General features: G+C 38.7%; 1 protein-coding gene across 1 annotated transcript; it reads right to left on the bottom strand.

Annotated features, from left to right (window-relative positions):
* Positions 1-2,025: 2,025 nt before the first annotated feature.
* On the bottom strand, positions 2,026-6,823 carry LOC127752949 (probable LRR receptor-like serine/threonine-protein kinase At3g47570). Its single transcript, XM_052278397.1, has 3 exons — positions 6,784-6,823; positions 2,724-5,577; positions 2,026-2,647 (listed from the first exon to the last, which is right to left on the bottom strand). The coding sequence occupies exons 2-3, from the start codon at positions 5,575-5,577 to the stop codon at positions 2,289-2,291; spliced, it is 3,213 nt and encodes a 1,070-aa protein (XP_052134357.1). The 5' UTR covers positions 6,784-6,823; the 3' UTR covers positions 2,026-2,288.
* Between the last annotated feature and the right edge of the window lie 6,892 nt (positions 6,824-13,715).

The raw sequence follows: 13,715 nt of genomic DNA, 5'->3' as shown, positions 1-13,715 counted from the left end.
TTTGTAGAATGGATAGTTGACTTTTTAGCACATGTTTGACCGTTCGTCTTATTCAAAAAATTTGTGAAATATGTAAAACTATACGTGTAAAAATATATTTAACAATGAATCAAATGATATGAAAAAAATAAATAATTACTTAAATTTTTTAAATAAGACGAACGGTCAAACACATACTTAAAAAGTCAACGGTGTCAAACATTTTGAAACGGAGGGAATAGTAGTTATTATGAAGCTTTACTTTGGTTTTTGACTTGAGTTTTTGATACAAGTCAGTTGTTCAAACATGCAAGAACCATGAACGTTCAGACTTGCAACCATCTCTTCCCTGTCAAAATATATGAACAGCAGAAATAAGAAAGAGGTTCACTAATCACAGCCATTGGATAGAAATGGATGGCCAGGATTGGAGCTAATGCCACCCTCTGCATTAGCTTCTCTAATACAGAGGATCCGAATCCAGCCGTGCAGGCCGCGCCTCTCCCCTGGAGCAGCGGAGGTACTGCGACCTTCTCCTACCACCCCCCACTCTCCCACACCTGTTTCATCACCAACGCATCCTGAATTTGGAATAGCTTCGGGTAGAATTGCGCGGCCTGATTGTACAAACTCGAGATTACAGGCCAATGGGGGATTGGATTTAATTGGCCGATGGTAATAAAACGATTGGATGCTGTTTCTGGACAGGAACGGAACGGGACGTTTTTAATTTAGTCCTTGTTCAGGAAAACCTTGAAACTGCGGACATGATGTTGATATGCTCCGGAATCACTCCTGGGAATTATTTGTGCACCTAAAATGGCAACATGAATGCATAATTCTTATTTTTTTTGGGAGGGAGCATAATTCGTTTTTTATGAAGACACAAGGAAACTATTGAATAGTAGAGGGAGAGGAATATACTACGTAACTTGGTCGGTTGTATTGAGCTTCAGAGGGCTGGTATATATAGAGTATAAGAGATAAGGAAGGGGATCTAGAGATAAAAAAAATGGTACGATACAAATCAATCCTATACTAATATCCCTCTCAATACCATAAACTCTAACAGAAACATCACTTGATGAATTTTGGGTGTCAAATTCATCTATGAGGTTTGAGTATGACACTTTTGGCTTAAACTATACTGATATGTAATTTGTTGTTCATCATGGCAAATAATTATCGTTGCAGCAACACTTCAGACATGCTTACTCTCCTTATTTTATTTTGATATTTCAAAAATTAATATTCTGAAAATTTTAATATTGATATTAGAGTAATTTTCTGTTACATCAGAGAACCTTGCGATCAGTCTTTGTTGCTAATTTTGTTTCTGCAACCCAAGAGCCTTTGTTTTTACTATTTTTTTCCTACTTTCAAAACAGTCATCATTGAATTTGAGGAATAACAAAAATGCTTTCATGCTGAATGTCAAACTGTTGATTTGGTGTGTCAGCTTGACATGGATGGGAACATGATTTCTTGGAATGGCAATGACAGATGGAATTACTTCTTAAGGGCTTCCAGAAACAATTCAATGCTCTGGAGGATAAAAAGTATTTTTGTTCTATGATCTCTTTGGTTGTAGCTATTTTTGGAAAATGAGCTACAGCTGGTGGACTTCTTTCAAGTAAGTCGCTCGGTGGAGACATCTGTAAATAATATAGAACTGTATACATAGGTGTGATTGTGTGAAAAGCATACTATGCCACAGTAAATTTGTCTGTATTGACCGTTGAACCCTGTTTTCCTTCTTTTGTGCTTGCAGAGGTACCACTATATAGGAAGAGGAAGTCAGGAAGGAACACAGTTTACTTCATGCCCTTTATTTGGTAAACAGAGGTGCAATTTATAGATTACATTGTTGTTCCAAAGTGCCTTACAGTGAAAAAGAAATATCTACATTACTTGCTATTTTTAGTATTTCTTTTACAATGCCTGTTTTTGGGACTTAATACTTTTTGTTTCTCACCAATGAAATCCTAAGATGTGTATATGTACTACACAAGCTAGTTAAAAAGTCTTAGAGAAAGGTAGGGGAGATGCCTGATGTGATGTGGTTGACAAGTAAATCTGAGAAAATGTTAGGTGGGCTCTAGTTTTACCTTTCTTTCTGGAAAGTTATTCTAACTATCTATTTTTAAAACGAAAAAAAATCGAAATAACTGGATGCATATATTCTGTTAAAGGGTAATAACTAAATAAATAAAACTAGTGACCAACTGACCATGCGGACTTGCTGTCAGTTTTTTAAGAGGGCACAATACACTGTTGAAAAAATGTCAGGAACAAGCACTACTGTTGCATCATAGAGAAACTTTGTCTATTTCTGTAACATAAGAAGCCATTATTGTCTGCATCTCATCTGCAACATCTCTCATGCGCAACCTCTCAGTTGGTTTCATCCTACTGCATACCAGTGCGAGTCTTGTGACTGAACTCATGACACAGTTGATTTCTCCCAATGTGTTCTCAATTGATAGCAGATGGGGGTCAACAATATCGATCAGTCTTGCTGGATATGCCATTTCTGCATACTTCTGCAATGTCAAACCATCAGTAAACATGTCATTTGTAGGCGCCTTCCCTGTAAACATCTCAAGGAGCACTATACCAAAGCTATATACATCACCAGATGGAGAAATTTGACCACATTCAGCATATTCTGCAGTGCATAAACATGATAATTAAGTATTGCATGGCTCAAACCATAAGATTTATTGGAAAATAGTATTGAGTACCTGGAGCAATATATCCAATTGTTCCCATTAGCCCTACAGAACTCTTTGAATTGATCAATTGCTCTCCTTCTGGGTCAGTGAGAATCTTGGCAAGGCCAAGGTCTCCAACATGCGCAACCATGTCCTCCCCAAGAAGAATGTTGCTGGGCTTGAAATCACAGTGAACTATTGTTGGACGGCAGCTGTTGTGCAAATAATCTAGTGCAGCGGCGATATCAGAAGCAATGCTCAATCTCTGCATTAGTGTTAGAACTTTAACTGGATCTGATGAGTGTACCTCCGGATGTAACCATTTATCAAGGTTTCCGTGAGGCATGAACTTGAATACTATGGCTTTGAAGTCATTTTGATTCAAGCCAGAGCAAGAACAGCAAGTTATGACACCAATCAAGTTGCGATGGCGGATTTTGCTAATTGCGTTACACTCAGCCACAAAACTTTTGGAAGAACCAGATTGTTCAAGATTGAAAACCTTGATAGCTACAGTAGTTTCTGACTTTTTGAGCAGCATTGTCCCCTTATAAACAGATCCATACCGTCCAGTGCCAACCAAATTGTTGACATTGAAGCCATTCGTTGATTGAAACAGTTCATAATAGGATACTCGAGGATACATGCCATCTGGCAGAGGTGCTACCGTTGTTCGCATGGATGAAGGTCTTAGTTTCTTCCGTATAGAGAAGACAACAGTTGCCAGGATAAAGCACACAAAGATTGTAACAGCAGTCGGAATAACCACTTTTTGAGTGACTAGGAGTATACTTCGACTATGTCCCATGGGCTTGGTTGGGCATGAAGGCAAATGAAGCTCACCAATACCACCACAAAGCTTATCATTCCCATCAAACTTAAACCCTGTCAAATTGGCAAACACTCCATGTGCTGGGACTTGGCCATCAAGGTTATTAAAGGATATGTCAAGCCAATATAATGATGTCATGTTTTCCATGTTCTCTGGGATTTGTGCAGATAGATTATTGTGTGAAAGATATAGCTCTTTCAGTCCATCCATGAGTCCTAAGTCCTGAGGAATTGCACCAAGAAGGCTATTTTTGGTCAAATTTAGCAGTACTAATCCTCGCATTTTGCTCACTGATACAGGAATGGTACCATTAAAGAAGTTATCGTCCAAATGAAGTTCCATCAAGCTCTGACAGTTGCTGAGACTATTTGGTAGCAACCCAGAAAAGTTGTTACTGTACATGTATAAGTATGTAAGTTTTGTGAGACCACCTACTGCTGATGGAAGAGAACCGCTAAAATGATTCCTTGACAGATCCAGAACGTACGACAAGGATGGAAGATTAAAAATCTCTCCAGGTAATTGATCTCTAAGTTTATTGTTTGAAAAGGTTGCGATGATAAGTTGTTGCAGGTTCCCAATGCTTGCTGGCAATGGCCCCTCCAAGCTATTGTTATCTAGAGAGAGTTGCTGCAGTTGCGTTAAGTTTCCGAGTGAGGATGGTATGATCCCAGACAATAGGTTATTTTCTAGTGTCAAGTACTGCAGTGTTTCAAGCCTTCCTATGCTGTCAGGTATCGGACCACTGAAACGATTGTTAGAGAGACCCAACTTAATTAGTTTGAGGAAGTTGTTAATACCATCTGGTATTTTACCTGAAATTTTGTTAAATCCGATATCCAGGAGTTCGAGCTGTGCTGATAGGTTGGTGATAGAGTTTGGCAGTGCTCCACCAAGCCTGTTGTTTTGTATTGTCACAGCACGAAGTCTTGTGCAATTTGTCAATAACGTGACGAACCTCCAGTCCTTGACACTGGTTGCCTTCAGCTGGTTTCTTTGCAGCATCAGGTATTTCAGGCAGAGCATTCCAATCTCCGGAGGTATGATTCCGGTGAAGTTGTTAGAAGAGAGGTCTATGGAGCGCATGTTGGCTGCATTTGCTATTGAAGGTGGGATGCTTCCTGTGAAATGGTTCAAGGCAATGATGAAGTACTGGATTTTTGGTAGGCCATTGCCCAAATCGGAAGGCAATCTTCCATGCAACTCATTCTCCTGCAGGCCAATGTGGATCAGCGAGGAAAGGTTGAGGAGTGTTCTTGGGATGGTGCCTGACAGATGATTTACTTGCAGTGCCAACCTCTCAAGACTGCTGATCTTGCCAAGGGCCTCAGGGATTGGTCCAGTGAGGTGATTCTCATTGAGGAAAAGTTCCGACAGCGCCGAGAGGTTGCCAAGTGATTGCGGGATGATCCCGGTGAAGATGTTCTTCCCTAGTGAAATGGAATTGAGCTTCGGAAAACCTCCAAACCAATCAGGGATTTTTCCGTTCAGGCTGTTTAAGTCAAGTTTGATGCTAGCAAGGTTAGTGCAGTTCCTTAGTTCATCAGTGATCTTACCTTGAAGTGAATTGTTTGACAGGTACAGGTAGGATAACTGCGGTAACTGGCCAATTGTCCAAGGAATTTCACCTTGGAATGAATTGTTTGACAAGTCGAGATATGACAACTTCGACAGCCGACCAATCGTCAAAGGGATTTCACCATAAAGTTGATTGCAACTAAGATCTAGACTTCTCAAATATGTGAGATTCCCAATGGAAGCGGATATGTAGCCATGGAGCCCAGTCGAGGTGAGATTCAGTGCTAATACCCTTTGCTTATGCCTATGACTGCAGATGACACCAGACCACTGACAGTAGCTTGTTGTTGTGTTCCATGAAGCCAGTGCATCTGACTGATGTCTTAGACCTGCCTTGAATCCTAGCAAGGCATCCAGATCAGTGTTATTGCTGGAAGGCAATCCTTGAGTACATGAAGCTGATGCCAGTAGGAGCAGATACGGCAAGAGAAGCAATTTTAGGGCAGTAAACATTTTGAAGCACTTTTCTGGCATCTAAAACAAAAAAGAATTAGTCTTCAATTCCATGCTCAGGTAAATTTCACTTGGAATAATAAGTGTGCCGGAAAAAACTCCCATCGGTCACAACTCAGAAATACGCCATTTTGGACATTGACATGGTCTCCCAAATAAAACTTTGATATCTGATCTTTATTATAAAATACTATTTATAAAGCTCATTAGTGTTATAATGCTATGAAAGTTTACTACATGTATCAATCTAAACTTTTGAAAGTTTAAAGGTTGGAAACTTAACCGCCTGCATGATATAGTGGTTTGGCATACTTAACCTCCTGGAACATGAAATTGAGAATTCTACCCTCCAAAATATGAGGACTTGTGCAAATAATCCATGTTGTAGTTTTGTAAACAGTTCTTGTCATGTGTGCATGATGACTAAGGACAATGACATGGTGATGCATTTGTTTAAATATTTTTTTTAAACTGGTATGATGATTTGGAGAAGAAGTACAACAGTGGTGGTTGTTCGCCGAATAGGTTGTTATTATGCATGATAGATTGCATCTATTTTTGTCGATAATCTCTATGGCTAGTTGAGAGTTAATTAGCTAAATCCTCACCTTTTTTTCTATTCATAAAAATGATCTCCGCTCTAAAAAAATAAGTAAAACATGCTCTGTTATTGTCCAAAGCGAATGATTGTTTCGTTAAATATGCCATTCACGTGTTCTCATATATGTGGCAATTTGGTCACACCTTGAACCTTTCTTGTTGAAATTGAATTTCTAAAAGCAAAGCAGGAAAAACAAGATGTGAACTAAATTTTCAATATGTTTGTACAGGTATAAGAAAAATCAGGTCAGGAACTCAGAATCTCCAGTCGATTAACCTCTGGTTGGTTTTGCCATTTTTTTTTGTCTATTACTCCCTCTGTTTTACAATGTAAGTCATTCTAGCATTTCCCACATTTATATTGATGTTATGAATCTAGACATATATATCTATATTGATTCATTACCATCAGATGAATGTGGAAAATGCTAGAACGACTTATATTGTGAAACGGAGGAAGTATAATATAAGGACTTGGTAGCTTATATCAAAAATAGAAGCATAGCCTACCAGATTCAACAGGAGATCATTATGCCCTAGATCATCTATGATGTTACTTTCTGAGGAACATGAACAGTAACCGGCCTGGCAAAATATGAACGGAAACAAAGAGACTGCAGTTTGTACCTGAAGTTCTCCTGATGATATGGAATTAAAACTTGTGCCGTCTGAGAAACTCTGAATGTCTGATGGTATATATGGACAGCTTCTATTGGACAGTGCTCTCCTTAAATGATGGTGCCGGACATGGATCATCAAGTCGGCACCTGTACGTCCTTTCACCCGCAAGTTCACGGCGACTCCGTAGCTTCGTTTTTAAGCCTCAAGAAAAGATATTCATATCGATCCTGTCGACATCTCGATGTAAAAGTTGCCAACGTTAGCCTTTTGAATTTTGGCTCATGAGCCATAGCCAAAATTTGAACTTTGTAGTTGATTTCGAGATTTTTTTTTCGTAGTTTATTTTTCAGCATACTTTTAAATCGTTAAAGATAAAATATAAAAAGTTTATTCATAAATAATTTGTTTCTAATAAGCCATTTTACAGGCAATCACCCGTTGGCCAAACGATCAAAACTATGAATTAGTTTATTCCTTATTGGTTACTACTATTGCTTTGCACGCGATTGAAATTATTTGTGTGAACTGCGAAGTGTGGACACAGGAAAAATGCAACAAGACCATCCATCATCCATCCGATACGTTGATTTGAGTTTTCTACTATGTACTGTAGGTTTTTGTTTGCCAGTGATGATAAATACACCTGCAATTTCTGCTTTCTAATTCTAGAGATGCTTCGAATAGTACGTGTTCGTGCACCCGGAAGATGAGTTCAGACCACGTCAATCCACAATTCTCTGATCATATGTAACTATGATGGCCCGCGCAGATTGCGCGGCTAGCATCGTTATATTTTCTCTCATATAATAGCATATATGTTTTCTCAATATATTATTCAAATATATTAAAATGACAACATAATTTTAAATTTTGTACTAACTTTATGAAACTATTAATGTGTAATATTCATCATAAACTACTAATGTGTAATATTTATATTGTATTTTATATACGTGTTAGTTATTAATTATTTTTAATATCAAATTTTAGTTATTTGTAAATTATATATTTCTATATGGACTCTAGATTCGTCTTTTAATATTTTTTTAATTTCGAATTTTCTGTAAATTATATTTTTATATAGACTCTAGGCTCTTCTTCTAATATTATTTATTTTTATTTATGAATTTTTATTATTTCTAATTATATTTATATGTGGACTCTAAACTCATCTTTCAATATTCTTTAATTTTTAATTTCGAATTTTAGTTACTTCTAAATTGTATTTCTATATTGATTTTAGACTCTTCTTCCCATGTTTTTTTAATTTCGAATTTTAGTTATTTGTAAATTATATTTTTATACGGACTCTAAACTCTACTTTTAATTTTATTACGTTTATTCTGAATTTTAGTTAGTTTTAAATTCCTATATGAACTCTATACTCTACTTCTAGTATTCATTATTTTAATTGCGAATTTCTATTATTTCTTAACTGTATTTCTATATGTACTCTATACTCTACTTCTAATATTCCTTATTTTTAATTCCGAATTTCTATTATTTCCTAATTGTATTTCTATATGTACTCTATACTCTTCTTCTAACATTCTTTATTTTTTAATTCCAAATTTTAGTTATTTCTAAATTGTTTTTCTATATGGACTCTAGTCACCTCTTCCAATATTCCTTAATTTCAATTCCGAATATCTATTATTTCTTAATTGTATTTCTATTATGGACTCTACACTCTACTTCTAATATTTCTTATTTTTAATTCCGAATTTTTATTATTTATTAATCGTATTTCTATATGGACTCTATACTCTACTTCTAGTATTCCATATTTTTAATTCCGAATTTCTATTTTTTCTTAATTGTATTTCTACATGGACTCTATACTCTACTTCTAATATTACTTATTTTTAATTCCAAATTTCTATTATTTCCTAATAGTATTTCTATATGGACTCTATATACTCTTCTTCTAATATTCCTTACTTTTTAATTCCGAATTCCAGTTATTTATAAATTGTATTTCTATATGGACTCTAGTCTCCTCTTCCAATATTCCTTATTTTTTAATTTCGAATTTCAATTATTTCTAAATTGTATTTCTATATGGACTATGTTTTTCTTTTGCTCCGATTAATATGAGAATTTATAGGCCGTGAGAGCGAACATGGAGGCTCTTTTTCTATTCCTTTAATAAGTTAATAGACAGATATCATAAATTTTAAAAATATGACTCTATTTTTTATTTTTAATTAATGTGTGAATTTCTAGACCTTGAGAGCAAACGTGGTGATTTGTTTTTCTATTATCTAATTTGGTGACAAAGCTAATTTTGGCAAGATGATTTCCCGCGTGCCAGCTATGATTGTTTTGTGTATTTGTATTTTGCTTTGGTTGCTAAGTCTGTGTATTTTTTTTTACATTAATGTAGTGAGTACAACACAGAACAGAGACATGTATTATTTTGTTTCTGTTTGTGATTGGTTTCACCATGTATGATTTGTTTTCCAAATTAAAATATTGTTTCCAAATTGAATAAAGAATAGTGTGCCCGATTGGTTCTTTTTCTTTTTTCTTTTTTTTTTCTGTTGTTAATGTGATACCGTCTCAGATTAGTGTGTCCGATTGTTTTTTTTTTTTTTTGGCTGTTGTTAAGGTGATACCGTCTCAGATTGTGTTTTGTTTTTTTTCTTATTTTTCTCCAAATAATGTGGGATTTTCTAGGCTATGAGAGGGAACGTGGAGGCTCCTTTTTCTATTCCTTTAATAATATAATAGATAGATATTATCATCTCTTGCTGTCAATAACTGAATTTTTATCTTTTATTACATGGATACTGAAGCGATGCTCCTGTCATACTAGCACACCTCTTCTAACCTTCTGGTGAGCTTCGTTGTGGTTTGAACCTATTTTTTTTAGCCTAGCCAATGGCAAAACTCTTTCATTTTTAGCCTTCAAAACTCTTCTCTAAGCCCATTCTTTTTTCAACTTGAACTTTCATTTCAACTTAGAGAAACGCAGTGTGATGGTAAAATCATGTGTGCATGACTCAATCATAGTGCTCATAAATATTATGCACACGTTGATGTGCTTTCAGTATGATTTCAATGAGTACGAGTGTTGGCTAGGGCACGATCGGTTGGTGTGTACTACGCAATACTCCCTCCATTTCTAAATATTTGACACCGTTGACTTTTTAGCACATGTTTAACTGTTCGTCTTATTTAAAAGGCAAAATTTGCTACAGAACATCCAAAAAACGTATAATTAGCTGGGAGACACTGCAAGAACGCGAATATGCTATAGGGCACCGCAAAATATTGGTAATTAGCTGCTAGACACCCATGGGTTTATTTTATTATATCCAGAGAAATTGAAGAGAGAAAAACTGTGTAAGTACGGTTCTACCTTTCGAATTTTTTTCTTTTTGTTTTTCTCTATCCTTCTCTGTTCCTTCTTCCTTGTTCTTTTCTCTCTCATTCTCTCTCTCCGCTCTTTTCTTCAAGCAAGCCCGAGGGAGAGGGAGAGCATCAGCTACGGCGCGGGCCTGGTGCGGCACTGCGCTGTCGCGCGCAGGCCTACCACGACATGCACATGCACGCTGCCTCCATGCCCAGCTCAAGCATAAGTAGCAGCAGGCCAGCGGCAGCAGTAGCACGGTGGGTCAGTGGGTGTCGCTTTCAGCTCCTCCATGTTCTCACTTGACATGGCCACACCCACCTCCTCCCTACCACGCTCGCACCACGCGGGCCGACCTCGCTTGGGCGCCCATCCTCGTCGCCGCTACGGCCGTGGGACTTCACCCTCATCCACCACGTCGGCGCTAGAGACATCGTCTGAAGGAGAATGCGTCGGCTCATCGTCCTCGTGCGAGTACTCCATGAAGGTGGTGGACTGCCGCGCGCTCTCCAAGAAGGGCAAGCTGGGCCACGCCGCCGCGGAGAAGCGCATCCTGCGCCGGCTCGACCACCCTTTCATGCCCGCCATGTTCGACGACTTCGACGCCGGCCAGATCTACTCCCCCACTCACAACGCCAAAGCATGCCCGGTCGTCGATTCCCAATCCCGTTCGCCAGGTTCTACGCCACTGAGGTGCTCCTCGCGCTCGAGTATCTGCACATGATGGGCATCGTGGCAGAGCCAGTGCACGCACGGTCGAGCTCGTTCGTTGGCACGCACGAGTATGTGGCGCCGGAGGTGGCGCGCGGCGGTGGGCACAGCGCAGGCATGGACTGGTGGTCGTACGGCATGGAGTTCCCCTCGGCCGTCGACGCCTCGCTGCACGATGCCGCGACGTGAGACATGATTGCACGGCGAAGAGCCTGCCACCGCCGGTTTGTTCTGGCTGGCCGACGCGGCGCTGTGCCGGGAGAGAGGGGGGCTTACATGTGGGCCCACGTGGATTCATTTGAGCTAAGGGCAAATTTGTCTTTAATGATCGTTTCTCTCTCCTATTCCTCTAGAAATAATAAAATAATGCAGTGGATGTCCAGGAGCTAATTACCAGTTTTTTATGATGCCCTACAGCAAATACACATTCTTTCGATGTCCTCTAGCGAATTACACGTTTTTTGAATGTCTTGTAGCAAATTTTGCCTATTCAAAAACTTTTGTGAAATATGTAAAATTATATATATAAATATAGGTACATTTAACAATGAATCAAATGATATAAAAATAATTAATAATTACTTAAATTTTTTGAATAATATGAATGGTCAAACATATTTTAAAAAATCAACGGCGTCACATATTTTGAAACGGAGGGAGTATTTGGTTTGAGTTGAGGCAAACAAAACATAGCAATAAAAGATGACGAATGAAGACACATGCAAGGGTGGAGGAAAGAAAGGAAGTAAGAGCAGAAAATAGAAAAAAAAGTTACCAGAAATAAATACAAAAGCTAGGGATGGAGTATTTTTTTTATAATAGATAAAAATCCGGTTTCTATATCCATACATGGATATGCACAGGCAAACATTACAACCTATTTAGACTCCATTCCTCACAATTAAGGAATAAAAGAAACAAGAAATAAATTTAGAAAGTAAAACATATTAAAGTCTTTTCTTTTTTAAGAGTATGCAAAGGCCTTAATTGTCGGCGCTGCTGTGTCATGCGGAAAGTGAGGTCCGCTTCCAGTAAAGGCTGGCCGTCTATGATGATCTATGTGACGTCCTCAAACAAGCTAAGTGATGTCCACAAAGACTTCGGTAAAGACCCGGTCACATATTTCACTATTGTGATGTGCGTCTCTTGATGGAGGGACATTTAAACTATATACCACTTTTAAGATATGGTAATTTAGAATTTGCCACTTATTGTCTATGATATGTGAGTTCTCATGTCTATGATATGTGGTTCAATAGTAAATCCTTTAGAACCACTTGTAAGAGTGGCAAATAGTTAATTATTCCGTTGACGGAGCTCCTCTGCAATCAGCATGATCTCATTTTCGAGAATTACACAACCACTTAACATGATCAAGGAATGTCGTGATATATGCTTGTGTCTGTCCAACATCGTTCTTAGTAAGTAGTATATCGATATCTCCGATATGATAAAAACACTATGATCTAATTTGGTGAACTCCAATGTAGCGTTTTTATATGTTCCATAAATAATATCTCATGGTGTTTTCACATGGATCATATTACCAAATATGATGTTTTCACATAGATCATATTACCAAATATGATCCATAAATAATGAAAAGATCACATTAGTAGCTATATACAGTTTGTTGTAGATGCGTCACATCCTTCCCTATTAGGGGTGTATATATAATGCTGCCCTGTGTTGCAGTGCCATAACGGTAACGCTACCATTTCCAACATGCATTTTGAATGAGATTTTCATCTCATTGATATGAATTGCTTTTTTTGCTGGTATTACTATCACAATGCATAAGTATCTTGTAGGCTTGCGCCTTATAATTTTTTTTGGTGATCCAAATAGTGTTCTATCCATCTTTTTTAAGCGTGCAAGTGCATGAGCCCAGTGACTTCACAATGTGTATCCCGGACTCTCTCTCTGTTCAACAACGGAACAAACGCTTCCTTGTGCATGAGTAGAGTACATGGAAACAGTTAGCTAACGCATGACTCTCCGCAAAAGAAAAAAGAAGAGATGAAAAGAAAGTTAACACATGACTATTGCATTGATCTGGTATTGCACACAGAGAATATATAGGATGCAATGAAGTTTATAGAAGACATAACAAGAGCGTTGCAACATTGCAACAGTCGACCATCCATTTTTTTTCATTTACTGTGCTTTTCAAATCAAAATGAGTGTTTACAACAGCATCTATTGAATGGCTGTTTTGCTTTAAAAGAATTAGCTATACAGTGCAACACACGACGGATTTCCCCAACAACTTGTTGTACATTGATTTCATTCTTTGCCCTGAACTTAGTACATGAATATCATTCTATTTTTTTGAGATTGGTAGTTTAGTACATAGATTTCATTGTTTCCAGGGCGATCTAATTATGGTTTAGACAAGAATCTTGTTGCTGAGCGTGGAACGGCATTAGCCTACCAACTTTACAAGTGTGCTTAGTTTCAGACTATGTAATACAGATGCATAAAAGAACTCCTTCAAAACCATGACAGAAGTGGCCTTCTTGCGCCGGTGCCGCTTCTCAGTGCGGGGATGCGCGGTTCTCCGGCTGCGGCAAGGCCTTCAGGCTGGGCGGCAGCAGATCCGGCCCCGCCGCCGCCGGATCTATAACGGCGGTGTCGGGAAGGGCGTTGCAGAGGTGGTGTGGCCGGCTGAGGCCACGGCGGCGCGAGGCGGCGTGGCGGTTGTGGCTCGTGAGGCGGCCGGCGGTGATCAGCGCTTGCGAGGCGCCAGTGCGACGGGTTGGCGGCCTGTCGTGGCGCGAGGCGGCTCGTGAGATGGCGGGCGGCGGTATCCGGCTCTGGGTCGACGGTGCATCGGCCTGCTAGGGGTGTGCGTCGGCTCGCTGCCCCCCAC

This window comes from Oryza glaberrima, chromosome 10 (genome assembly GCF_000147395.1).
Source record: "Oryza glaberrima chromosome 10, OglaRS2, whole genome shotgun sequence".
NCBI classification, from domain to species: domain Eukaryota; kingdom Viridiplantae; phylum Streptophyta; class Magnoliopsida; order Poales; family Poaceae; genus Oryza; species Oryza glaberrima.
The sequence above is the reverse complement of the archived record's forward strand: the minus strand, read 5'-3'. Positions and strand labels throughout refer to the sequence as shown.